Here is a 27,593-nt window from a genome sequence, read left to right as displayed (position 1 = left end):
GCGTAGGTATCTATCGTACACGATGTAAAGCAATTCAGCGTCCGAAGCTCCGAATAAAAAGTTACTCGTAATTTTCTATTCCCCGCCGAGCGTACAGAACAGTTGTTTTTAATGACGATCGGTTTATTGATCCTTGCTCAATCTTGTGCTGCAGCAAAAATAAAATATAAACATCGCATCGCGTTTACTGTTAATACTGGCATCGTCAGCGTGAGCGCAGCAGCATCAGCAACGGAGCGGCGGCGGCAACGGGAAGAAAGCGTAATAGTTCTTCCGAGAAAACATTTATCCGCGAAGAAAGAAAAAAATTTATAAATAAAGCATCATACAGTAGTACATGTCCCTTCACTTTATCCGTACCCGTGTGCAACGTACAGCTACGTATACGATGGATAATCTTGAACCAACCGAAATCTGTGAAGACGGCATTAATTTTTCGTTTGAACAAAAAATTTACAGAGCCGATTACCCATTCATGTTACACGTTTCAGATTCGGAGACCAGGTCAGTCCGTGCAGTGTAAACGTAAGTGAAAAACGGCACGAAAATAAATCTGGTATAGCGGCTTATTGAGAAAGAAAAAGACGAAAAAAATTTTTCGATAAAACTGAAAGAAGAAAAGAAAAAGAGAATCACTCCAATCATTATACGATACTCTACTCGTTAATCGGCTAACCTGCACCGGTTTAAATAAATAATGTATAGGTATACGTCTTGTGTATTCATAGAGATATTTATCACGTCAGATCACAATATACCTACACAACGACGACGGTGATGCCGGTACCTAAGGTTGGAGGCGGAGGTTGAGCGCACGCAACCTTGCCGAGTTATAGAAGCGCACGATCTTGTCCGTTACGCGCATGCGTTTGCCCTGATCCGCCGAGCGATTCTGGTCGTATTTTCCTCTTTATCCCTCGCCGTAAATCCCTCTCTCTTTCTTTTTTCCCTTCTTTTCACTCCTCCCCACCCCGGGAGTTTGTACGGCCATTTCGAACGGCAAAAGAAGGACCGAAATGCAACGCGGCCCGCCGCACAGGTAAACCGGGGTTAGAGGTAGGGGAATTCACGGCCGGCGGACTCTCAGGGGGTCCCGTCCAAGAACTCTTGGACGCGTCAGTCGCTCGCGAGAATTCAGTCGAGAGTACGCCTCCGAGTTACCGCGGCTATAACGGTTAACTGTAAAAAAGATTTTCAAAAATAAACGACAGTTTTCACAAACATTCATATGTGTACGACAATTTTGAAAAACTCTGTTACGAACAATCGATTTACCGCGTACAGTGCGACGTCCGGATATTTTTTATTTTTAAACCTAATAGTTTAATTTATCGTCTTATAAAATAATATCACAGTGTTACATCGAACGGGGAGGTTCGCTAAACCAACCCCCCGAGACATTGAAAAACGAGGATAGTAAAACGAATGATTTAAGATGAAAAAAGCTGGATTTCATCTTAATCTCGATTTGCATCGGTGAATGTGATTTAAATAAATCATCGCACGACGAGTTGACGAGAATAATCGAGATACTTTCGGTGCGGTGAACGGAGGAATCGGTTTTGAGAGCGGTGAGAAATTTTCATCCGCGAAAAAAACCGCTGCAGCGACGATACGCGGCGTTGCGGAGGACCCGAGCGGCGCTCTTGGCCTTGAACTTTAAATTCCATCCTTCGAGAAGAAGGGTGCGAATTATCCGTCGTTCGTAAAGCCCCCCCCCCCCCCCTCCCCCTCGGTGCGAATAGTCGCGAGGTGGGTAGTTTTCGCGGTGTTTCGCGACGCGAGGATATCGTCGTCTTTGAGAACCGCAGACCGATTGACTGGCGTGTATAAAAATCAGGGAAAAAGGAGAAGTGGTACCGCGAACGAGCCGAGCGTCTCGGTTCCCAATGGTGTCATCAACGTGGTGAAGTGACATTTGAAAAGAAAAGAAGAGGAATAGATAAAATTGGAGGAATCAGTGGTACACGATAAATCGGTAAAAGATGCCGAAGATATTTTTAATTAAGAATCGCCTTCACCAGCAGCAACTCAGGCTGCAGGAGGCTCAACATCTCAGCAAAAGTCCACCGCCTTCTTCCGGCAAGGAAAGTCCACTCGGTGGATCCGAACCGCTAAGTTTAATCGTCAACAAACACCAATGTGAGTATATATATATATTTTATGATCGACATTCTCGTTTTCAAAATATACCTCGATTTTTATCCACTCAAATTTCGAGAATCTTATTGACTTTCAATACCGAACAACCGAGCGCGCGCCGGTGCTATACGTGATCCGGAGTACGTAAAATCGATGATTTATTCCACGCTCTGCTCTGCAGTAAGAGATAAGAATATACTGGATACATGTATAATATACACTCGTGCCTTATATATGTACATCTTTTCTTCGATTCAGATATACAGCCGACGTGTTATATTAGAGTTGATTTTTCCTTCGCGCACGTTTTCTGCAGCACGCAGCAGCACCACGATCACGTTATATACCGACTCTAATACATGCCTACTTGTACATGAATTTGCGGACAACTGTATGATTATGTGCATACATGTATACACATACAACGTGTATATATATATACATTTATACCAACTCGCTGCACTCCGCGATCCGGGAACCAGTTTAGAAAATTGCATTACAGAACCTCACGTATTATACCATGAAAGTCTGAACTTCTGCAGGTGCAGCCACCTGATCGTTGCAGGTGTATTAGAAGTCAAGGTTATATATGCCAAAGGCCAGCCCCTGCTGCGGGGAGCGGGATTATATACCATTCGACGAGGATCGCATCCACACGACGTACATGTGATCTTCGTATATATTTTCACGCGCGTATACCTGAGAGAAAAAATAAATATGTACATTATGCATGCGTATATATATATATGTACGATGGTAATTGGAGGGGAATAGAGGAGAAACCGGGACGTAAGATTAATTCCTGTATCATCCTCGTGTGTGCTTCTGAAAAATAAATGAAAAAAAAAAAAGTGGGAGTGTATATGGATGTGTGCGGTACATAGTTATGCTGTTGGTATGGTGCACCGCGGATATGTTCGTTTGTGAGTCGAAGAAGACAACGGTATTATGAGTAGGCGGTTGGGTGGAGGCAGTCGATGGAGCAGGAGCCCTCCTCGAGAGCATGGTCCTAAAACTGGTTTTTCAAAAGGAGGATCACCTCCGACGACGAGCCGCGCTCCACCGTTTCGTATATCCGAACTTATTCCTCCGTGGTTTCGCTTTTTTTCAACGTTTTATTTTTATCACTATTTTTATCACGATGAATTTTTATATCATTTTTTTCATCTCCTGAAAAAAAAAATTATTCAAGAATGACGCTCCCGTGTATGTATTATAATATAACCTATCGATGCGGCGCAGCGAGAGGCGAATATCATGTCGTTAATTCGCATCGCGGGAATTCATTATTTCATTAACGTACAGCGTATATATAATTTTTATAACTTACACGAGTCGGTTGAAATTTCGTGGACAAACAGGAGAAAAATGATAAATAGATACGATGATTGGAAGCTTTCGAAAGGAGTGTTCTAAATCAACTTTAAAATATTCTTCACGGATATTCTATTAGGTGATATAGAAACTCGTCGTGGTACGAGATTAATAATATTCTTACGAATCTATCTATAGCCTCACCTGGTATGCGGTGATTTTGTGAGGGGTTCGATAATTAGCTCCCTCTAAACCCGTAAAAAGTCAGAAACCTTAGATGCGGAGACGCCCGCGCCACTGCGATCCTTGGCTATTCCAGGGCCTGTACAAGCGGCTGTACGTCGCTGTGGTATGCGATCCGAGCGCGGAGACCTCGATGCCTGGGAAGCGACAACCGTCGAGTCACGAACGAGACGCGCGGCGAAATTATTGACCGTATATATATATATATATATATTCCGTCGCGATCGAGTCGTCGCCGCCGATGCTGCCTCCGGTTTAATTATCTTCTCCTCGTCGGATTCGCCGCGACAAAAATTCTCACCTTCTCACCCCGGCGTCTGAGGATTTTAACGCACCGAAAACATGCAACACGTCCAACCTAATTTCCAAAAAATTCCAACGCATAAGACAATCGAAACTGATTGCAAGATGCGATCGCAGTCGCTATACAGATCCCACGAGATTATAATTCGACGAGAAAATCTCTCGGCATTGGATATTAAAAAAGCGCATCTTTTCGACGAGTTATACGATAATCCGAATTACCGAGGATCGAAATAATACACGGTGTAAAAATCGGTGCGCCGGTTTACGTGGCAATTGTTTTACATCGACGAATTGCCGTCTTCGTCCTCCTCACGGTCAGGTATCATATATACCGTGGACTGTGGAGCCGCGGGAACGGGGCGCGGTTCGGGGGGAAGAAAACCCGGGACCAGTTCTTACGGGTCCGGTCTCGGAGATCGTGGCCATACGGATCGGGGCCCCACTACCGTCGACACTCCACACGAATATATACTACGTGTAATACGCGTATATCTATACTTTATAAATACTCAACATTTATACACACACGATTTGAGCTACCGGACGGATTAGACGCTACATGCAAACTTTTATACGCAACCTGTCTCATCCACACACACGTCCGTACTCGTACATGTATATATCCACATAAATTTTCTGCATCACGATGTGGGTACTTGTAAAAGTGTGTATGTACATAGCACGTATAGGTATACATACATACGCCACGCACATCTTCGGGGTATATAACCGGCGTTTGTACGTTACACGTCACACACACGCGATCGGGATTTTAAAATTACGCGACCACGCGCGAACGAAGGAATGAACGAACGGTTCTTCGACAACCTCTGGCTGCTGTGCGGTTATAATAAAAGCCCGGCGAATGAGCTGCACAAATAAAAATGGCGCCCGACTAGTCACTTGCCAAACGCGCCTTCGAGGTCGTTATCGCGGTCATCCGCCGGGGCCATGGCTACGATACTCTCCGGATTACAAGGATCGCTGGCCCTTCTATAATATCGAGCGTATCGTACCTCGGGTGATTTTAAGGCATGTATATGTTCCAGCGCTATATTAAAATCGAGTCAAGAATTTTCTCTTCGTCATTGGATGATACAACAAATGAGAGAAATTCATTTCGCATTGATAAAATCACAGATATATATTGAACACCGTGTGTACACGATACCGATCCACTCATGATACCGCTATACTTATGTGTCTAAAAAACGAGAGAAAAAACACGGTGCATCTCCGCACTGTTTCTGTATATATATTTTCCACGTCGCGATCCGTCGTTTCCGTGCAATTTATCGAAATGAAAAAATTAGTTAACCGTACATGTGGCGTACAACGACTTTCTATCGCATCACTTGTGAAAATTCATTGACATAAAAAATTATCCGAACAAGAATAATTGACGAAAAAGAGAACAATACGTATGTAAAATAGAGAAACAAAACGAACGAGAAAGAGTAGCTCCTCCGATGTGGCATAATAATACCAAACGTAATTCATCACACGCTGGTATAGTATATGTATAATATAGTGTGTGTTACTCGCGCATCCAGATTTCACTTTCGGGCAGTGATCGTCGACGAGCGGGGGTACACATCACCGTAATATAAAACTATAATATACCTATACGTTAATGTACATTGTGTGTAGAGACCAGTGTTTCATACACTCTGTCGAAGAGCGGTTACACATCCATAATTCATATGTATATATACATCGCGATACCTGCAGCATACCGGCGTGACCACCGTACACATACCATACATATACCCGAAGCGAAGGCGATCGCGGCAAAACGCTCCAGAGACAGGTGGTCGAGGAGGGGAAAAACATGTCGTAGCTTCGCGAGAAGAGTAAAGTAAGAGAAGAGAAGAGGAGAAGAGGTCGCCGTTAGACGAACGCGTTTTAGCTGACATTGAGCCCGTTCCATACGCACGCGCGATTTCTATGTATACCTATACGATATTATGTGGCGCAACGATTATTACGTACCCTGTATCCAAATTCCACACGACGGCTGTACAGAAACACGCTCGATCGTCAACCGGCGAACAAATCAAAGAATTCTTCAAACTCGCACCGATGCAGGTTCATCCATTACGGTACAGACGTGCGTTATGCGGTAATCGCGTATACATACCAACGTTATTCTTACACGCGGAATGATAATGCGTCCGCAAGTTATTGTGATCCGCAAAGCATATAATCCACGGTTGGAAGCGAGGGTGATGATCGCACTCGCGGTATGCGCGGTGCGGTGCCGTCGAGCGCGAGGCGTTAGTTCGTTCATTCTTTTTTTTTGTTGTTTTTACACGTAAGCTACCAGCTACATAGTATACAAGGAATACCTTTTACCGCCCGATCGACGCGAGATAGCGGTTACTCGAGTCTGAAAAATTCTACCCGTTATAATATACTCGCAGAACTCGCGCGGGCGAAATGGTAAGCGGTGTTGGCATTGACCTGAATTTTCCCTCTGTTTTACGCACGCCACAAATACACATGTGTGTGTGTGAGTGCGAGCGAGTATATTTCGTACATACGTAACTCACCGCCGATACACTTGTGCAGCGAACTACGGTCTCATGTGATACAGTATGCCCAATTTCACCGAAAATCCCGTACCGGCTATCGCTTCGTATACAATCCGAGTTACATCGTCGTGGCTTAACCACGCGTCGAAGTCTCCCTTATTTAACGTACACCGCATGCGCGAACTCGAGAATTCCAAGACCCTAGTCTCCTTCTCTTTCATACCTTGCAACGTGCGATGGTTGCACTTGGCCATTGCATACGGAATACAAGCGCAGGGAGGAATCACGATATATCGCGGACGTCTGAAGGGGACCTCGAAGTTACTCCGCGTTTTCACACTATTATACCTGTACGGGTGCGGTGTGTACGTAGAAAACGTATACGCGGATACGTATACCTCTACGAGGACTTGGTGTTCTCCGTGTTATACCTTTTATACAAATAAAGATCTAGTGTAAAGGTATATATATATAGGTGTACGTACGTACGTATGTACCGGGTATAATGTGTATAGCCGCTACTTGACTAAACAAGTAATGGCGGACGCGGACTCTCAAAGTTGTACTGCTAACGTTGTCACGTCGTCAAGTGTACGTACTCGCCAAGCGATATAGCCTCCCTCGCCCGGTCTCTCTTCGGCTGCGATAACTCCCGTATACGTGCTTCTTTCTTTCTTCTCATTTATTTTTCTCTTTCTCTTTTTCTCTCTGTCTGCCCATGGCGCAGAAACATTAGCATCCCGATCACGAGTTACACATTTACGTTCATACATTTATATAGCTAAGCAGCGCGCGGCGAGACCAGTTAGGATTTAGTTAGTGGTACCCAACATCGTCGTCGTCGTAGCTGTTTGTCGAGTACCTGTATGCTTTCGAAGATTGCTCAACAGTTTCGAGTTTGCGTTTGCCGCACGGCCATTTTGGATCCTCTCTTATAACTCCTCGGCGTTAGGTATATGACGCAATAAATTTACCTTGCGCAAGTCCAACGGACGAAGACACCGACCGGTCGACTCATTTTTCCATCGCGTTGCCAATTTCCTTTTTCCATTTTCACCTCCGTCCCGCGGCGAAAAATCAAAATTTCGATCTCGTTGTAACGGAGTGTACATTGAGAAACATACACACGAGCGCGGACTCCGTTCCGATTTCCGCTCGGGCGACGACGACGACCTCGTCCCGCATTCATAAAAATCGATACATTTATACATTCGTTGTCAAAGTCAAAAGAATATAAAGTCGCTGGAGAATAACGCGTATAATGGTATCGTAAGAAGTCTGGTTTCAGCCGTGTCTCTCGTTTCGCAGAAACGCTGCCGAGACTTCGTCTTCTTTTATACCTTTTACTTTTTCCATTTGTTTTTTTTTTTTTTACCCCTCTGGTTTTGTTCTTATTCGTGAAACACCGGTCGTGTTCCCCGAGTGGGACTCGATCTTAAAAGTCGCGCCCCGCGTCTCCTTCGCCACGACGTATTTCCGAGGGTTGCGGCGAAGAGATTTATTATCGCCGATGCAGTCCATGTATATATATACCCGGAATATAACGAGACAATCCACGCGTAGACCTTGCGGACGTAGAGAGAGATGGAAAATCGAGGAGAGACCATATTCTGGACCCGTTTATGACGTCGACGTTGTGAGACGAAAACGTGATCCGCGACAGGTAGATGCCGAGGAATTGTATGTATATATGTAGGATGAAAATGGTTGTAGATGGGCGACGGATAAAGACCTTCCCGACTCGGGGGTCAGTTACGAACTCCAGGTCAGACCGAGACACGAACTGAGCTAGATAAGACGAGCGAAGAGAGAAAACGAATAAAAGCACAAGTAAAGTAAGATGAAAAAAAAAATTCACCGGCGAACGAACGAATTCATGAATAAATGCGCAACTGACAATTTTACTTACATATAGGAAGCGAGCTCGTTATGTATATCCCAGGCGTGCGTGTGTCTGACCGAGGTATATACCACTACGTCTGCGTCCCGCGGTTAGAAGTATACCGTATACGTATGATATACCTTCTAACTACGGTATAATGCGACCCCGGCATGGAAAGTTAACGTGTTCTGAAATTAAAATCAGAATTGAAATTGAAATTGAATTCATCTCGGATAGGAGTTTGCGGAAAGTAGCTAGACTAGCTAGTCTGAATTCGACTTTGTGCACGCGCGATTCCAACTCTCTTTGTAATACGTTTACAGGTATAAATAATAAAGAAAAAGACGAAATTTTACATACTTACCAACTCTTATTGTTTCAGATCGCGACAGAACCGATGACGACAGAGCGACCACCCCTGAGTCCGTGCGCAGCACGAGTCCTTCGGGATCGCCACCACCTCCGGGAATCGGTCGACCTTCCACTCCGACGAACACACCACCCTTACGTTTTATATCCAGTATACTCGGTGGCGATGTACCTTACGGGAGCAGAGGTCACGTGCTCACGAGGGCGGAACGCAAGGAGTACAGCAGTCCCCCGATCGCGCCTACCGAGAAATTACCGTCTACGGAAAAAATAACACTACCGAGGGCGCAGACACCCCCGAAAACGCCGAGAGTCGAACCACCGACAAGGGTGTCCGTCATAAGAAGGGTCCCCCCACAGACCCAATCCCCGAGACGAGAAGAGACAAACCTAGAAGTACCGAGAACGAGGGAACCCGAACAGGAACAACCGATCGACTATGCGGTTCCAAAGAGAAAAGGTGAGGTCGAAGAAGAGCGCGGCAGGGACGGCGCCAAGGCGAGCAGGATCGGAAACTCAATTGCACGGCCTCTTCTGGCCATGCGTGTCTCGAACGCGAGTCAAGTAGTGCAGGTAGTAAAGGCGGCGGCGGGTCATGGGAGGAATTCTTCTGGCAGCGGTAACGGGTCGGGCGGTCAAAACTCTGGAAATTCCGGCGGCGGATCGTCCGGCGGAAGCGTGAACTTCAGCGGAGGCGGTGGATCCGGAGGAGGAAGCGGAGGTTCGTCGCTCGGAGGCGGTACCGGCGGGGGAGGTGGTGCCGTCGGCGGTGGAGCCGGGGGAGGAGGAATGAATCCCGGAGGGAACGGTGGTCGAGGAAATTACGGACCGAGTTCACCACCGACGGGATCCCTGCCCCCGTTCTACGAGTCGCTCAAGGGCGGCAATAACTTGGCAAATTTCGCCAATCAGTACAACGGCGGAAGTGGAAACACTCAAGGTAAAGATATAGAGCAGTTTGAGGGAGGGGAAAATCCACCGATCCCTCGCAGGCGTAAAAGGACTTCGTATGAATCTCGTTTTCCATTGTTCTTGTCTTTCAGGGAACGGCTACCTAACACCTTCGCCAGCGGTTGGTATGGAGTGCGACACGGGACAACAAGAACTCGGAGGTCAAAATCAGTACGGTGCGCAGGAAGGAAAGCAGTATTCCTTGCTCCAAAATGTCTGCGCGTCTTACGGTTTGACCCTGAAGGAAGAGGAGGATCTTTCCGCCTACAAATTGCAGCCGGGCGATCTTTTGTCCGGACAATACGGGGCCTACGACGTAACGGACTCGGGGATGATGGTCGATATGGTAACCGGAGCCGTAGTGGATCCCCTTCAGTTCACGGCGACCCTCACTTTCAGTTCGCCGTCCGATCACACGGCTCTGTTGGAGAGTCTTAGCGACGCGGCTGACCTATTCCTCCCAAGGTTGCCCGCCGACGAAGGTGGCAATGACCTACTCGACGACTCTCTTCACTCACCGCCTTCCGCCGGAAGCACCATCGGTCAGGACGGTCAAATCACATCGCCGGTAGAACCGAGCGTCGATCCATTCCCCGAACACAATATCGCCCTCGCCAGAGGATTCGACGCCTCCAGGTGAGCAAAACTATCGTCGACCTCTCAACGAATACAGCGCGTGAACGGGGCTTGCGTACGACGGAGTGAGACTTTACCTCGGGTCTGTTTCTATTCTTACAGGCATTACGGTACCTCACAGCACTTCAACCCGTCGAAACTTTCCACCAGTCTCGCATACCCTCCCGGTGAATCGAGCTACCAGCCTCTCCCCAAAGAACGTCCGGAGCTGGCTCTCCACATCAACCAACAACAAAACGAGCCCCAACTTCAGCAACTCCAAATTCAAGTCCAACTGCAACAACAAGCAGCCTCCTCGTCGCCTCATCAACATCACCATCAGAGTCTCCTTAGTCCCGGACTCAGTTTCGCCGGAAGTGGTGAGTGTCGATACTTTCGACCGTTCGTACTCCTCTTACACCGTAGAAATATACCCACGTTGCGAATCCTTCTATTTTCCAGGACTCGATTTAGATTCCGCAAGCAGTGCCGGCGGAAGCCTTCCAAGTCCCGGAGCGGCCAGCTGTTCGTTGGACACCGCCTCGGCCAGCGCGTCTTCACCCTGCACCCTCATGGACCACGGGCAGGTACCGAGCCCTGCGAGTGTCACCGCCAGCGTGAGTGCCTCTTCCACAACTTCCAATTCACATACTTCCCCGGTCGGAGATCCTCCGCTCCCGCAGCGCGTCAACGTCCTTCAGCAGCGGGTAAGCACCCTCGATCGATGTAGGCAAACGCATAAAGAGATCCCCCAATTTCGCGATAACCGACGAAATATCACGTCAGCCTCGTGTTTTCTTCGCACGTTAGATTTGGATTATTTTGCTGTTCTTTTTTTCTCAATGGTATATACGAAGAATGTTGCGCTGAAACGTTAGATGAATAAAATCTTGATGGAACGCGCGAAATACACGTGTGTATATATACCGCGTTCGATTTCGCGCCGAGGTTTCAACGATCACGGAAGAGAATAATGTAAACATCGCCGTTGCCGATGAGAAGCCAGAAGTTGAACGACATCAATGAATGCCAACGTATACAAACTGTATAAATAATGTGACATAGATTTATTGCGTTAGCTTTTGAGATCCGCACGATAAGTTTTTCGAAAACAATGTGGCATCATATCGTTTAGCATAATTACGAACGGCGTAGGTATTCAACATACACCCGTACCGATGTGCGTACATATGTACCTTATGGAAATCACATCTGTATTCAAGTGCCACTGAACTCTTTTAGAATTCGGAAAGCAAGAGTCTGCATTCCGCACCACCTAGGTGTTATCCCTCTCCGTTTCAATTCTGCGCGTCCGATAGAACTTTTTTCTCAGTAGCCCGTGTGCGCTGTACATACATTAATATGCAATGCCGATCATCTTGAGTGCTTCATCCGACCGTGCTGGGCCGAATCCGACGTTGAAAAAACGGTAAAAAAAAAACAAAAGAAATTTCCTTATTTTTTTACAGCTGGGATTACCGGGCGACGTTCCGATTGAGTTCGTTAACGGTGGACACGGAATAAAAAATCCATTGGCCGTTGAGGGGCAACGACAAGCGGCGTCGACGCGCGATGAAGAAAAAACCGCCCGACCGACTCCCGGCAAGGTAAGACAATTTCGATATCGCTACTCCGGTCGCTCTGAGCTCGACCTATTCCGACGGTGAGTTAAACTCGATACTGAAATTTTCCCTCTTGTTCAGGACGACGACCCGAACAGATTCACTTGCCGCGTTTGCAGCAAGAATTTCAGCCTTCAGCGGCTCCTTAATCGTCACATGAAATGCCACAGCGACGTGAAACGGTATCTGTGCACTTTCTGCGGCAAGGGATTCAACGACACGTTCGACCTGAAAAGGCATACCAGAACGCATACAGGTGTCAGACCGTACAAGTGCAATCTTTGTGAGAAGAGCTTTACCCAACGTTGCTCTCTTGAGAGCCACTGTCTGAAAGTTCACGGTGTTCAACATCAGTACGCTTACAAAGAACGCCGCACCAAGGTGAGAGAACTTGAAAAGTTTCGTTGAAGTTGAATTAATAACTCGGCGATATTCGTCTGGTTATTTCGGAGCCTAATCGTCGAAAATTTTCCCCAGGTTTACGTCTGCGAGGAGTGTGGTCACACCACGCAAGAACCGGAAGTTCACTATCTACACTTGAAGGACAAACACCCGTACAGCCCGGCGTTATTAAAATTTTACGACAAACGTCACTTCAAGTTCACAAATAGCAATTTCGCCAATATGCTGCTCCAGGTTCGCACGTAAATTTATCCTCACGGAGAAGAAAAAGAACGGGAGTAAGAGGTGGAGGTGCGGCGCGATGGCTCGGAGAGTTTTCGAAAATCTATAAATCGATTTTGCATCCATCATCCGTTTCTGGGTTTTCAAAGAACGCGAGACCATCGCAGGGACACTATTTAATGACCTGAGTCTAACGCCAGCATATTTCATGGTTGCATTTCGAGTGAATGATGAAATAATTTATAGGTATATCATTTACACATCTTTCGTCGAGACGCGGTATGAAGTGGGCGGGCGGTAGGCCTTTTATTTAATATTAAGTAACTTAGCGCAGTATTCAATTTTTAATTATAGTTAATAATTATTCAGGATTAGTAAGTTAACCGTATCGAGCGAAAATGGGACGAGTAGCGCCCGTAAACTCGGATTCAACGTTTCGGGAATGCTTTCTTTTTCTTTTGTTTTTTTTTTTTTTATAAATAAATATTAATATACACAATACAAACGAACTGATAAAGAGACTTTTGAATGACTCGATGTGATTTTGGAAAGTTACGTTGCTTTCCGACTTGGCGGGCGACGTGCGAGAGATCCTTGACCCTCGTGTCGGGAATTCATTGATCTGAGAATTGCAGAATAAGAGACGATAATTGTTCGTGTTACCCTGTAGTAACGACGTCGAGGATCTCTTGTGGCAACGCGTTTTTTTTTTTTTTTTAATAATTTAATATTCGCCGTGACTATTGCGTATTAGAAGACTTACAGTTCAGGCAATTTTACTGTATTTAAAAAGATATACAATTTTATTTAAGATTATCATCATCCCTAGTAAATAGGCCTATACACAGTTTCGTTCTTCATCATCTATATCGCATTCGCTGGAGGGGGGAAGAAATCATCGCGAACTTCCGGACGTGAATATAATAATTTTTGTCTATTCTCATTAAATCCGGGTCATGTATAACGATTGTTGATGGAATCGTGTATATTTTGCGTACATTTTCTTGAATAATTGATTTACATTTTTCACTCACCACACACGCGGATCGACGCATGCATACATATATAGAATAATTGAACAATCACATATAGTCGAAACGGGGATTTGTGCAATTTGGTGGTAGGTAAAGTAAAAACAAAAAAAATACACGTATTGAAACACGAAGCAGACGTAGGCATGAAACACGGCACACGGCGCACAAATTACGATACATTTAAATAGGTATACCGTAGTACATATAATGATAGGATGTAACTAGACACGGACAAGGTGCAAAAGTAACAAGACCAGCAATTATGCTCTATCTTTGTAGAATAGAGCAACTGAAAATGCAGATCGAATAGGAGAATAGTAAGAATTAAAAAATGTGTTTTTTTTTTCAACAACATAAAGAAACGAAAATAACAATAAGTGGTGTTGTCTACGAACAAGGTGCTTGAATCCATCCATACATACGAAACGCATGTATACATAGTAGTAGAAACTGTACCCTAAAAGATCAATAAAATCATTTTTTACGCAAACTAAGAAAGAGCGAAGAATAAGTATAACCGATCAATCGACGTTTCGATCAGATGTACTCACCTACGCCGACAAAGAGGACTTGGATGAAAAGAAAATTTGATGACAACGATGTGACTAGAAATTAATGGAACAAGATCGCTGTACATATTTATACATATTACGTAAATGAATCAATTGATGAGTGATTTTTAGATATTTCGCTATGGGTCTATTGTCGAATCTTGCTCTTTCTCTCGCGGATCAGCGAGGAAGTTGCGTTTTGCGTTACTGTCGAAAAGTGTACATAATGTAGAGTAGAAATATTGATCACTTAGGGCGAGAGCAGAGAGCGGGAAGGGGAAAGTAACGAAATGAAAAGAAAGAAAGAAAGAAAGAAAGAAAGGAAAAGCTCTTGCTTTCCATACCGAAGTAACGTTGTTATGGATATCATAAATATAGAAATGTACGTACCTTGCAGCGACGGATATTTTTGTAGGATACCATGAGAAATTCGTAACTCTCTTAGCAATACTCAAGCTGTTTTATGGTATTTACTGAAATATAATCTATTATTTAATTTACATCCAGTATTGTTTCATATTATATATTATTATATTTATCTTCGTTAATTTTTAATAGAAGCATTTTCATGTTTCGAACGAATAGCCTGTAGTTACACACATAGTATATACGTAAATAAATATTATTATGTATCACGGACTTTACTGTAGCTGAGAATACTCCTGTGAACGTCCGTGTTAGAAAAAGAAAATAAGAATGTTTGTATCATACCCTAGACGAAAAATGTTATTCCGATATTATATATTTAGTTTTATTATTAATGGATAATTACAATAAACGTGGTTATGCATTCTGCATGTAGAAGTTTGAAAGATAATAAAAAACCTTATTTAAGCATTATAAAACCTTTGGTCCACTCCATTATTAGCCATTATTATTGTCTGATCATTAACATCCGTCGGATTGGGAAAAGATAAAACAACTAAACTGCTTCTACTTCGTTGATCAATTTTAACCAGATTTTCTAGTTAAACAACAACACCATGATGGGTTTTATCTGAAAGAAAATGGACCGTTACGCTTAAATCAGTTAATAAAATCATATCGAATACAGGCAAACATTTTTTATACGCCTGAATTTTCCGTGCTTACTAGATGGACTGAGCCACGTTTTTCCGAAATTCGGTTTTGAAGGGATACCGGGCTCATTATTTGATGCCCTCGAAGCTTCATCGTCAGAGCACATCCGATTGAGCTAGAATAGATCGGCAATAGAAATTACGTGCGCAAAGACGTGTCAGTCGGGAGTCAGACTACACATTATCATTCAACGTATATGGTACGATGGTAAAGTTCAGGCAGAGCAAAAAGTGATCAACGTACTGGAGCGAATTAAAAAACTGTGCTTCGGTTTGGACGGGGATTTTGTCTTATTCAGGCACGGGCTAATTGCAGCGATAAGGTGACATTGGGGGAAAAAAATGAGATACTTAAAAACCAACCGGCGCGCTAACTACGTGCTTCTATTTTTCACGAGAAAGTATAAAAGCCTTACTATCAATAATCGAACAAGTTTGCAGTGGAGACTCAACGGCCTCAAGTCCCCGCTGCCTCTTGGCAACACCCGCGCCGACTGAAAAACATTTTTCGTATATTTCCGCATCTTCAAGTTGACTCACCTGGTCATCAATGGCTTTGAACTGCCACTTCCAAGTGTGATTATAAAGGAAAGGTCGATGATCATATCTATTGTCATCAGGGCTATATGTCTCAGCGTGACACGATGGCGTCAAAACTGTCATTTTGTGACGATTGATAGCGTAGCAACGATAGAAATGCTTCACTTTATCAGCAACCTAATTGAATCATGTGGAGAAAAAAGTTGGAGTATCACGAAACTGTACTTGCTATCCACATTCGGAATAGTGGAGTAACAATTACCTCTTTGGGTGTACAGTTGTCCCACATATGCACCAATTTGCAGAACATAGAAAATGGTCCAGCGCAAGACTGTTTCCTCAGTTGACCGAACGTTCCGAGCTCTTTATAGGTCATACCCATGTCAACTTCATCGAGCTGTGCTAACTGACCGTCCAGCAGAGGTTCGAGTTCAGCTGTGGGTTGAGCGTCCATGATCTGATCCAGTCCGTGAATGTTATGCTTCTTTCTGTTGAAAATGAAATTTTTTTCTACATTTTCTCTCTCCAAATACAGATTCGCACTCGATTACCTGAAAAAGGCAAGGAATTTCTTTAAATCATTTTTGGTGACACCACCAATCGGATTTACATCAGCACTACTACAATCATATTTAGTAAAATAGCCTCTGAGAGCCTCATCCACATTTCCGCTTCCCAATACTAAAAGGCCCCCGGGTCGACCTCTCACCCACAACATTAGTTGAGCAAATAGATACGCAATAACCATTCGTAAGCGCGCCTGCAAATTACATGAGAATTGATTTAAAATAATAAAATTAGCGATGCGTAATATACCGATTTACAATCAAACGCACCTGAATATTTTGTAAGGCCAAACTTTCCCTCGGCGATCCGCCTTTTACCTTAAATTTTGGTACCATTTTAGTGATTTGCTGGAATATACCGAGAACTGCAGAGACGGCTGAATCGATAACGATACTGTGGTGATATGATCCAATTTGGCTGGCTAGATCAGCAGCTCGAGCCTTAGTTTCGGCAGAAGAATTTTCGGTCGCCATATAGCAAGTGAACAGAATAACATTACACAGCTGCTTGGGATCTGTGGGGACGTATTCGCTGTCTCCCACGATTTTTCTAATGTCCGAAAGAACTTGCGAATCTGCAATCGTATTTATAAATGGATCGAGGGCTGGTGAAATAATATCATTTTTTAATGCTTCAATCTACGGAATGACGTACCTCCTTTATCAACAGCGTCAACGATCATATCACACATTGAGTAGACTAAACACGCTACCGATGACGAATCTACACCTCCACTGAGGGGTAAGAAGAACCCTCCCTGGCAGGATCGCCTTTAAAGAAATAAGAGGAAGTTAAACGCGCATAATCTTCTTACTTCCCATGATAATTTCCGAGTATTACTTGTCTGTACCTCAAGTAATCCCACAGCCAACAAGCTGGAGCCATTGAGATTTCCTCTTCGGGCGTGTAGTAACGCCAGCCCAAAGATTCAGATTCCTCTACTGGGTAGTAACTGCATTCTATAGGAATACTTGGACGATTACAAGAGAATACCTCTGAAGTTAAGGAATAGTCAACTTTCACTCGAGGATAAGGTTGACTCCTGGCAGCCAAGTGCGTTCTCGATCTGATACCATTTCTATAACACCTGTTATAGAAGATCCTCTTGTTCATTCGTTCGTATATTTATACCGACACAATTCACACGCCTGACTCGCGCGGCGCGTGGAATGGCCAGTTTGATTCGATCCCTGAATAACTCTATCCAGGTTTGATCAGATCAGTTAAACTCACCGTATATCTTCCAAGTCAAAAGTTGCCACGGTAACTTCAACATCTTGTAATGCAAATTCCTTTCCACGATTTAATATTTGACCATTTAGAGCAATGCTGGATCCACCATTAAAATAAATTCGGGCGCCATCGCATCCTCTCAAGTTACTGAACATGTAACAACCGCCAGCTTTTAGGGTAGCTGATTTAACAAGGTCAACGGTAACATACGCTTTGCGCAATTCAAAGTGCGACCCACTTCCTGGAATAGTGAGAAGAAAAGAAATCCTGTAAATTATAACTTCCGATTACCATCCCCCCTGATGATATTCACCATTAGCAATTATTTCCACTCCATCCAAGCTCATGGGTATGTGATTGCTGCTCGGATTCCACAGCTCTTCGCATATTTCAAAGCCTATACAGGTATCTCTTGTTGAAATAACGGCATCGCCAAATGGTACTACCGTTTGATTAGTTATGTACGATATCATTCTAGGTAGAAAATAATCTTCGACTGTCCGCTCCTGTAATATTTTTGCATCAATATTTATTCGCCACGATTCGGCTGGTGTGTAAGCTCACCTTGGTCCAAGCCGAAAACCACCTGGACTCTCTGTAGTTACCCTCTCCACACATTTTCATTTTTGGTCTGATTAATATTATCTTTTTGTTGAGAAAGGCTACTCTACAATTATAGTTGACATTTTTGTGCATAACAGGCATACCGACATCAATTAATATGTCTTCGCACAGCGGAGATTTTAATAGTTCTGCCAAAACCTCCCAACTATGTAGGAGTGTGTCAGACTCATAAAAATGATCTTCACAGCTGTAACCACTGTGGACAACAAAGTGTATTATGAATTACACTGATATGCCTGAACATTCACTTTTTGTCTTTGTTTCTTCTATTAATCAGGTCATTAAATCATTGAGCATTGTGATGAATTTACGTTATTTCAAGTTCCGGACCACTTCTGTAAGTTGCTTTCAACTCTTTGGCCTCTCGTATACTGTGCAATATTCTTGCCAAATTTCCACTGAAATCCATCGCCCATTGATTCAGGGTGCAAACTGCTACAGTCACCGTTCGTCCCATGTTGATAGTTTAATTAGCTTGAATACGGTCTGCAATTTTACTGCTGTAGGAAAAAATTCCCAATCAAACTTTGCCGAACAATAAAAAAAAATAGTGGGCTGCCTAAACGAGAGTCGTAATCATCGATCAAATTAAATTTTGCGTAATTTTGATATTTCAGTTTCGAAAAAAAAAAAAGGGAATAGAGAATTCACCTGGACTAATGTAAAAAGAGAACCATCGATATGCAGTCCTAGAAAAAGCCACCTGCACTTTGGTTTGTACTCTAATGAATCTGATTGATCAATACTCTATACTTTTAGAGGAATTCTAACAAATGCCGTGCAGACTCAACTGCTTTAAGTTATATCATGTGATTCGAAATCTGATATTCTTTAGTCTGCCTCTGACTGGCAAGAATGACTAGAATGAGCGATTGTGCATCTACGTTGCAATTAAATTACATACTGAGAATCGAAGATATGGTAGCAAAGAGTTCGTAAACACTAAAATTCCATTCAAATGATTGCAAATTCAAATGCAATTCATACTCTGCACCTGAATCTGATGCATTTATTACGAGAAGTGAGAAACTCGGTTCCTCGGAATCGAGAAACACACGCGAATGAAATTAGTAGTTAAACAGCCCCATCAAAATTAGTAAAAGTAATCAATCATGATTTGTTTTCGCAATTATTCAAAATTTCTTTGAACTTTAAAATTTAAAGCTCCTCGTATCCCCACTTGCTGACGCACGAGATAATCGAAAAACGTTGTGTGCGTAAAACACCTGTTATTATTTTGATCTATAAATATAAATTGAACCTTCTTTGAACAACAAATACGTCAAGGTAAAAATAAACTATGAGGAAAAAGTTCGAAAGTGGGGAGATTTGATTGGCAGAAAAGAAGCACCTGACGGTGACTGGTACTAGAATATATACTTCTTCCAAACAAACATTTCACCAAAGTGAGGAACTGTCAGATAGTAACACATACGTACATGATTTGTCTGGAACCGATCACTAGTTGTAGGGAATAATACTGGGAAGCGAAAAAGTCAAGTAATCAATTGTATCAGATGATTAATCTAATTCCCTGAAACTTGCGTAATATTTAATACACATTACCTGGTGATCACGATTAAACTCGACTATGTGGAAATACAGGAGCTTAGAATCTTATCAAAGTGGACCTTTCGAATATCAATAGCTTCCCTTGTACTTTGTATACGTATTACATATACCGATGCAATAGCTCTCCAAGCAACCGTTGACTCCACCCTCGTTGTTGGTTGTTAGGGAATAGTTATACACAGACCGAAAAACCGGATAAGAGTTAATTTGCCACTAGAAAGCCTCAGTGTAAAGTCAAAGACTAACAGCTTGATTTGACAATAGACTTGGAAACTCTAGATAAATTTTTTTCTGACTTAATTAATTTTTTCGAAAATAAAAGTTGTGATAAAGTCAAAATCTAAGTTTTTAAAATTGAAAAGCAGAATACCAAATCCCTAAATAATAATTAAAAATGAGTAGAAATACAAACAATGAAGAATAAACACAGTAATGGATAAATGGACGTATAGATTAAAACTGATGACCATATAAATAACAAAAACTCAAGGGATCGTTTTCTAGTCTGCAATGATTAGCGGACACGAGAAAAAGTAATGGACTGATTACATATCTATACAATATCAAACAGAAAAAATGAACAGCCCGAGTGAAATATATTTTTATCGATAAAATTACAATAACGATTGGGAATATTGGTCATAGGAAATGTGTACTACTGTAAATGATATCTTGATCTAGAGGAGCCCAAGAACTATAATGATAAATGCAGACGCTATAATGTTAGTCAAGTTATTCAAGCTGTTTGGCGTTGAAGCGCTGCGAAATGGATTTTGGTGTAAACAGCAGAGTCAAAGAACTCCAAGCAGCTTTATTTCCAATTCACCCAATCCCAAGTGAGTTCATTGCATAAATAGATGCCTTATTAATTGAAATGAAGCTAAATCGCCTGTTTATGATTATGGCTAATTTATTAAAAGTATATAGGTAGAACAGCGAATGTAGAGAGAGTATGTCCATTTTTCAGCATCTTTACATAACATCCTATCATTCCAAGTTAAAAACGCAATGCCAGACTATTGCGGAATGATATCCGAACGTACCGAAAGAATTGGTGAATATTATATGGAATGGGAATGAAAATAAAACCATTATATTTCATTAGAAATAGCTCTAGATGTCCAAATAGTTTCGCAGCACCATTCATTTCTTATAAAAACAAAACGCGATACATAAATCTCTATGAATAATATCATCTGTCATCGATCAATTTGGTTTTTATCACTAGTTGCCGTTAAATTAATTTTAAATCACTACATCACAAGTTTAATCCGCTTATTATAAAATTACCACTAATATGATTCCTGCATTAAAAAATTAGCCACACTCGAGCACAGAATAATTGCAAATAGTACACCTCATGCTTTTCATTTTACTAAGGATATTCGGTTTCACGAATAAATTGTAACAGAGGAAAGTTAAAATTTTATTGAACAATCAACAGATCGGAAAAATGGGAATAACATGTAAATATTTCTAGCGCCAATTTGGTCTACTAATCAAAGATATGAATCGAAGTAACTTCACTTTCATCCAACTCAATTGCAACAATAAAATTGTCAACTCCAACTACAATAATTATAAACCTACGATAACTTCCCATTAGATGCACATTTATAAGATACTTCTATGCTCATTTGGCATTCATCAAAATTCATAGGATGCTAAGTTAACGATCGGCAAATAAGATACCGCCCAAAAACCAAACTTGCTCAAATATGAATTGATACAGTTGTAATGAACCGGTATAATTTTTTACGATAAATGCTTATTCAGAAATCAACTGTTCAATACTACTTTATCCACAGACGGTTACATTACAAGCCAGTGTCTACAAGGTCGTCTTGGGATTACAAGAAGAGATATAGAAACTGCTTTAAATCTATCTGCAACTGTTGCAAGATATCGCGATTCCAAAGATGCATTTCCAACTATACCAGATACCCATTCGGGTATCGATGGTATAACACAGGAAGCGAGATGGCCAACCGAGTGCCAGGTAAAGTTCGTCAATCGTTCAGATTGCTTCAATATAAAGCCAGTAATGAGCTTGTAATGAGTTCCCCCATTCGATGAATCTATATGTAAATGCTAGGTAATACAGGAGAGAATACGTCATATAGAATATTTTCCTGCAACTCCGGAGCCATATTATGTTCCGAATGGAAAAGAACCAAAGCCAAAATCAATCGGAGAGGACTCAGGAACCGTGATATTCAGATACTGCCCTATGAGTGCCACAAATTATGTGCGTATTAGCTAGTTTTCCAGACACCATTAGAAGTTGAAGATTAAACGCAGAAAGAACCTGTTGAATATTACCTCGATGTATTTGAGTAAAATTAGCAGAAATATTCTAAGTGATCAAAACTGTAATTGTTTCAGTTCAGTAGATCATGCATCGGTGGGACCATTTTTATACAAGAACCAATAACAAATACTTCGAACATAAATTCGAATTGCATGGATACATCTCTTGGTGGTATTGCTAGCTGTAATTCGGATCTACAATTTGAATCCAGATTCGAATCTGGTAACCTGGGTAAAGTGATCAAAATAACAGACACTTACTACCAGCTTCACTTGAGAAAAGATCTCTACACCCAAAGGCATATGCAGTGGTATTATTTCAGAATATCAAATACCAGAAGTAGAACCATATACAGGTGGGTTTCGCGCAATTGAAAAATAACGAGCAAATAAATATTCATAATTACCCGTTTCTGAAACAGGTTGTCTATCGTAAATTTTTGTAAAGAAGATAGCTTGTACAACGAAGGACTCAGACCTCTATTATATTCTACAAAAGATGCATCGATGCATGCTATCGGCTGGAGAAGATGTGGAGATAATATTACCTACTACAAAAATGATTCTTCGTAAGTCAGGCCCAATAAATAGATCATAGATTCATGTTTCGATACGACTGTGGGCCATGACGATTCTCTGGCAAACTTTACTTCGATTACAGTGACGAGGAAAGAGAAAAGCACACATTGACATTCAACTTGTCTTTTCCACACGATCAGGACACGGTATACCTAGCGCATTGCTACCCGTACACATACACAGATCTCCAGGTATGGGTGAAGAGACAGTATTCAACTGCTCCATCGCTAGAATAAAAAGATTATAAAATCTACGACGCAATTTAACGTACATCAGTTGAATAATTGAATAATTGATGTAGAACGGCGTTGAGAGAATCATCGGATTTTTAATTTCCACTAGGAATACCTTGCCTCCATCATCAATGATCCTGCCAAAACTAAATACACTAAACTACGACTACTCTGTCGAAGCCTAGCAGGCAACAATGTTTATTACTTAACAATAACTGCTCCTATGTTTAACGATGATGCAAGAAAAAAAAAGGGTATCGTTATAACAGCAAGGGTACATCCCGGTGAAACACCGTCGAGTTGGATGATGAAAGGGATCATCGATTTTCTTACCGGAGACTCGAACCAAGCTAAAGTTATAACATGAGTTTCAGTAAATCGCATTTTTGTTCACAACTTTTCCACAATTACCAAAAAAAAAAAAACATTTTCGTAGGAACTACGAGAGAGATTCATCTTCAAATTAGTTCCTATGCTAAATCCTGATGGGGTGATTGTTGGCAACAACAGATGCTCATTGTCTGGGAAAGATCTTAATCGACAATATAGAACTGTGATGCGAGAAAGTTATCCGTCCGTATGGCACACCAAACTCATGATTCGCAGGTAACATTGAAATTATAAAAATCAAACTAATTGTAAGGCAACTATAATGCATGTATGCCATGGTAGATTGATGGAGGAATGTGGTATAGCAATATACTGTGATTTACACGCACATTCGAGGAGACACAATATTTTCATATACGGCTGTGAAAGTAAGAGGGGAGGTTCTGGTGGAAAACTTTCGGAACAAGTTTTCCCATTGATGTTACACAAAAATGCTGCTGATAAGGTAGGTGAAACATGAAGCTAAATCAAAGACACGCTGGTAATTTAAGTAATATGCTTCTTCTAGTTCTCCTTTGAGAATTGCAAATTCCATGTTGAAAAGGGAAAGGAAGGCACAGGGCGTGTAGTTGTCTGGCTCATGGGAGTACAAAATAGTTACACCATGGAGGCTTCGCTGAGTGGCTCAAAAATTGGTTCTAGAGCTGAAACGCATTTTTCTACACAAGATTACGAACAGATTGGTAAAGCTTTCTGTGAGACTTTGCTGGATTTTTCTGACGAAGATCCAACAAAGGTGAAATTTTGCATAATTTGTTCGACATACATTTGTGCACATATGTAATTGAAATATTTTTCGGCTTCTATATCGTTCAAATCTATAATATGTATTATCAAATGCAATGCATAAGAATTAGCATTTGATAACAGCAAGTATTTAAATCATAACTAACATATTTTTAAACACGTTTGATGCCGCGGGGACGTATTTGGGTGAGTCAAACTTATAACATTACTAAAAGGACCTGGCGTGAATTTGCCCGATTTCCGGTATCATCCATGTATTGGAAAATACCACAAGCTATCACATCGAAAGCAAGCATTATTATTTTTATAGATTGAAAACAACTGTGAATGCAGGAACGACTACGAAATAAAATCATCGCAAGACTTATGAAAGAGGGGTCCAGTGCCGATGAACCGACCAATATTAATCTCACCGATTATTCTAGGTAGGATCAATATTTCGTGAAATTTTTCATGTTTTTCAACGAGAGCACATTCAGACTATTATTACTTCCGATACAAACAAAAGCGATGAGGGTGACACCTCAGACAGTTCTTCACAAGAAGATAGGCGAGAAAGAACTGACTTTGAAGCAAAACGTGAAACGCACGATAACTGCCCATATCTATGTGTTCCGCCACCTTCTCCAATACTACCAAGAGCAAAGGGCAATGGAAAGCTACGAAGGGCTACAAAGAAAAAATTCGTGGATAAGAATCCTCCGGTTAGGAGAAAAATATTGGTACAAATTATACAAGTGGATTGAAGAATGAAGGCTCGATTCTATCGATTTCCGGTAGTCTATTCGATTCTCATATTGCAGACTCGTCGGGCAGTTATGGATCTGCCAACCACAGATCCAGGCAGTGATTTATATGATGTCAGTGAATCAGGAGATGAATATTACTTGGAATCATCTGTAGCAACATCAAGATTTCCCCAAGGTACATATCAAACGAGGCTTTTTAGAACGGATGAATGAACAATGTTAATATTTAACAACCGTCTTCACAGATAATCTGAGTAATCTTATGGAAAGGTCCGACGTATCAGAAAAGGATGAGGATGGCAAGAAGGATTACTGCAAGGATTATTTGCCTCTGCCATCAATAGTAAGACCACGCAGCTTATCATTGGGAGAAGAATTTCCTTTACCAAAAGAAACGCACAGATCAAGACAGCAACCAAGATGCCTACTTCAGCCCAAGTAAGTTATCATTTTGCCTGTATCAATTTGGTGGAATAAAACGCAGCATCATGTATTTTCAACAGCATTTTCAGAACATCTCGAAATTTATCACCCATATTCCCAAAGCCTCAAGATGTTCAAATAAAAATGACGTCACTGCGTCCCCAATTATGGACAAGAGTTTCTAATAAAAGTCAATACAAAGAGGATAAAAATAATCAGATTATGAAAAGTCCCAACTATTGGGGAGGATCTAGCCTAGCCTTAGCATATCAAACAGACAGCGAAACCCTGCTCAAGTGAGTAAATGCTTCAGAATAGAAATACATTTAAGTCGTTTCAAAGATGCTAAATTAATTAATTCATTTCAGATCTTGCTCAAAAAAATTAGAGGCATTAGACTACACACATAAACTTTCTGGAGAGCCCAAGAAAATTAAAAAAAAGGTGCTCAAAAAACAGGCCAAAATAATTAATATTCTTCCTATTCAAGTAGTTGAAGAAGAAATTCCAAAGCCTGCAAAAAAGAAAAGAACCCGATTGAAACGCCAGAAAGCTATAAACCTGAACGCCGTAGGAACAGAGAGTAACCTGCCATCATCTAAGTCCGATAAAGTGGATTCTCTGAGGCTGTTCGGGGTAGCAAAGCTACCAAAACCAGAACCTAAACCAAAACCTGAAACCAAAAGAAAATTCCGCAAAGGGGGTCTGGTTGTTACTGCAGCTACACATCTACCCAAGACAAAATCAAAGTTAATTGCTGATCCTATTAGTGAGAGCTCCAGCTCAGACGAAATGCCAATGAACATGAGGCCTAGAACAGCTAAAAAGAAGAAGAAATCTCTGGGTAAAAAAAAGCGTGTACTTAGTGCAAACGTGACGCTAGGATCCACGCTTGCTAAATAGTAACGGTTGGGTAGTACGTTTACTTTTAGAAAGACCGACCTAAAAAGACAAGAATTCATTCCATCGAATATATCAGTAAATGCTACCCGATCATCGATCACTCTGGATTTGAGTTCGAAATTTAATCTGTCTTAAAATAAGAATTTCCTATGACCGTATTATTAATAGAGTCAACTTTACAATTGTATTATTTCTCGCAACACCTAATCCTATGGTCCAAGTCAGTGCACCTATGTGAATATTGGTAGCACTTGACAAATTTGCGTGCTTTTCCATGTAGTTATGGGGCTCTCCAACGTCAGATTCTCTACCCTCAACTAATCTGATCTGATGCAGTGCAACGAAATAGATAGTACACCTGAATATCGCTAGACAAATGAAGCGATGAAAGATAAGTTCAGTGGGACAAGTTCTACTTACATTCACATGCCGAGGTGGGGTATTGTGTGTATGCTAAATGAACACGTACACCTATTGAATCTTAGGCTTGATGAATTTTATTAATCATTGACCTTCACCGCAACGACGTGTTGATCGCTTACGTTCTTCGTTTTGGATTCGCCGTTTTGCATCTACGGAAATAGAAATGGACAATACTTCTTCTTGAACAAAGAGACAAACCAAGAATCTATCTTAACTACTATTACTGCCAATATGTACGTGAAAGGCGAGAATGTTTGTACGAGATAAGTTTTTCAATAAACATCTATTCAACCATATAACCTGCAGACTAGTTCACTGGTCGTTCTACGATTCGACAGGAATAATCGACAACTTATTACATTATGATTAGGCAACTGAGAATGATTATTACAATGTAACCAACCTTTCAAGATCCCGTTGTAATCTAGGCAGATTTTGAATCTACAGTTGTCAAATGTCAACAGACAAATGACGACGACGGAAGCCACCACAGTGTCTGCAGCGGCCATATTGAATTATCCGGTATGCACTGCGTCGCGGTTAAAATCGTGATGATTTTAAACTACCGAAATTCTCAGACACATGACAAGTGTCAAAGTAAAACCAATATTCCGTTACAAAATTATAGCTAACCGGTTTTATCTGATAGAGAAAAAGTATGAGATTCACGTTTGACACACACGTTGGATTTTTTAAATGAGTATCGTAAAATTATGATCGTAGGCTGAACGATATGAGTGTTACTGACTTGGTACCAGTAACATATTATGGTAACTGTATCCATGTATAAATTGGACAGGGAAGAGAAAAATTTCCATCGTTAAAATGAATGACTTTCTCGATTATCTCACTACGACATAAATTCTGGTTTTACCGATCACGACTGCGGTATGATAGAAGAAACCGTGACCGTGTACACGCATGTACTTGTGACCTACGAAATCGCGATTGTAAAAGTACCCCCGCATATATTTCCCCATGGTCTTCGTCCGCGAGCAAAAATTCAGTAAACATAAGGCCCGTCATACGCTCTA

General features: G+C 41.7%; 3 protein-coding genes across 11 annotated transcripts; 2 read left to right on the top strand and 1 right to left on the bottom strand.

Moving 5' to 3' along the window:
* The first annotated feature begins 1,091 nt into the window (after nt 1-1,091).
* On the top strand, nt 1,092-15,032 carry LOC105691265 (transcriptional regulator ovo). Of its 2 annotated transcripts, none has more exons than XM_012409613.3 (8): nt 1,092-2,142; nt 8,804-9,730; nt 9,834-10,377; nt 10,480-10,736; nt 10,819-11,063; nt 11,826-11,963; nt 12,060-12,359; nt 12,456-15,032. In XM_012409613.3, exons 1-8 carry the CDS (start codon nt 1,986-1,988, stop codon nt 12,624-12,626), a joined length of 2,739 nt encoding a protein of 912 aa, XP_012265036.2. In that variant the 5' UTR covers nt 1,092-1,985; the 3' UTR covers nt 12,627-15,032. The 2 variants fall into 2 exon arrangements, with proteins under 2 accessions (XP_012265036.2, XP_012265037.2); XM_012409614.3 differs by having other exon boundaries at nt 1,095-2,142; nt 10,819-10,973; nt 12,456-13,096.
* Nucleotides 14,917-27,593, bottom strand: LOC105691266 (glutamine-dependent NAD(+) synthetase). 6 transcript variants are annotated; one of them, XR_007278444.1, is made up of 14 exons: nt 26,963-27,593; nt 26,557-26,708; nt 18,542-18,727; nt 18,171-18,426; nt 17,920-18,112; nt 17,607-17,847; nt 17,224-17,460; nt 17,028-17,143; nt 16,643-16,947; nt 16,358-16,566; nt 16,069-16,294; nt 15,683-15,983; nt 15,280-15,382; nt 14,917-15,184 (listed from the first exon to the last, which is right to left on the bottom strand). XR_007278444.1 is itself a non-coding variant. In XM_012409616.3 (14 exons), the coding sequence occupies exons 3-14, from the start codon at nt 18,685-18,687 to the stop codon at nt 15,156-15,158; spliced, it is 2,238 nt and encodes a 745-aa protein (XP_012265039.2). In that variant the 5' UTR covers nt 18,688-18,730; nt 26,557-26,708; nt 26,963-27,521; the 3' UTR covers nt 14,917-15,155. The 6 variants fall into 6 exon arrangements, 1 of the variants encoding a protein (XP_012265039.2); XR_007278442.1 differs by having other exon boundaries at nt 18,542-18,730; nt 26,963-27,590; XM_012409616.3 differs by having other exon boundaries at nt 15,807-15,983; nt 18,542-18,730; nt 26,963-27,521.
* On the top strand, nt 20,495-26,858 carry LOC105691267 (cytosolic carboxypeptidase 2-like). 3 transcript variants are annotated; one of them, XM_048655437.1, is made up of 16 exons: nt 20,495-20,638; nt 21,611-21,801; nt 21,898-22,050; nt 22,188-22,468; nt 22,535-22,681; nt 22,774-22,882; nt 23,034-23,279; nt 23,361-23,530; nt 23,597-23,759; nt 23,823-24,050; nt 24,395-24,486; nt 24,570-24,765; nt 24,865-24,985; nt 25,056-25,248; nt 25,314-25,529; nt 25,602-26,858. In XM_048655437.1, exons 1-16 carry the CDS (start codon nt 20,569-20,571, stop codon nt 26,134-26,136), a joined length of 3,111 nt encoding a protein of 1,036 aa, XP_048511394.1. In that variant the 5' UTR covers nt 20,495-20,568; the 3' UTR covers nt 26,137-26,858. The 3 variants fall into 3 exon arrangements, with proteins under 3 accessions (XP_048511394.1, XP_048511393.1, XP_012265042.2); XM_048655436.1 differs by having other exon boundaries at nt 24,570-24,783; nt 25,323-25,529; XM_012409619.3 differs by having other exon boundaries at nt 24,570-24,783.

This window comes from Athalia rosae, chromosome 5 (assembly GCF_917208135.1).
Source record: "Athalia rosae chromosome 5, iyAthRosa1.1, whole genome shotgun sequence".
Taxonomy (NCBI): domain Eukaryota; kingdom Metazoa; phylum Arthropoda; class Insecta; order Hymenoptera; family Athaliidae; genus Athalia; species Athalia rosae.
This window is presented reverse-complemented; position numbering and strand designations above follow the sequence as displayed.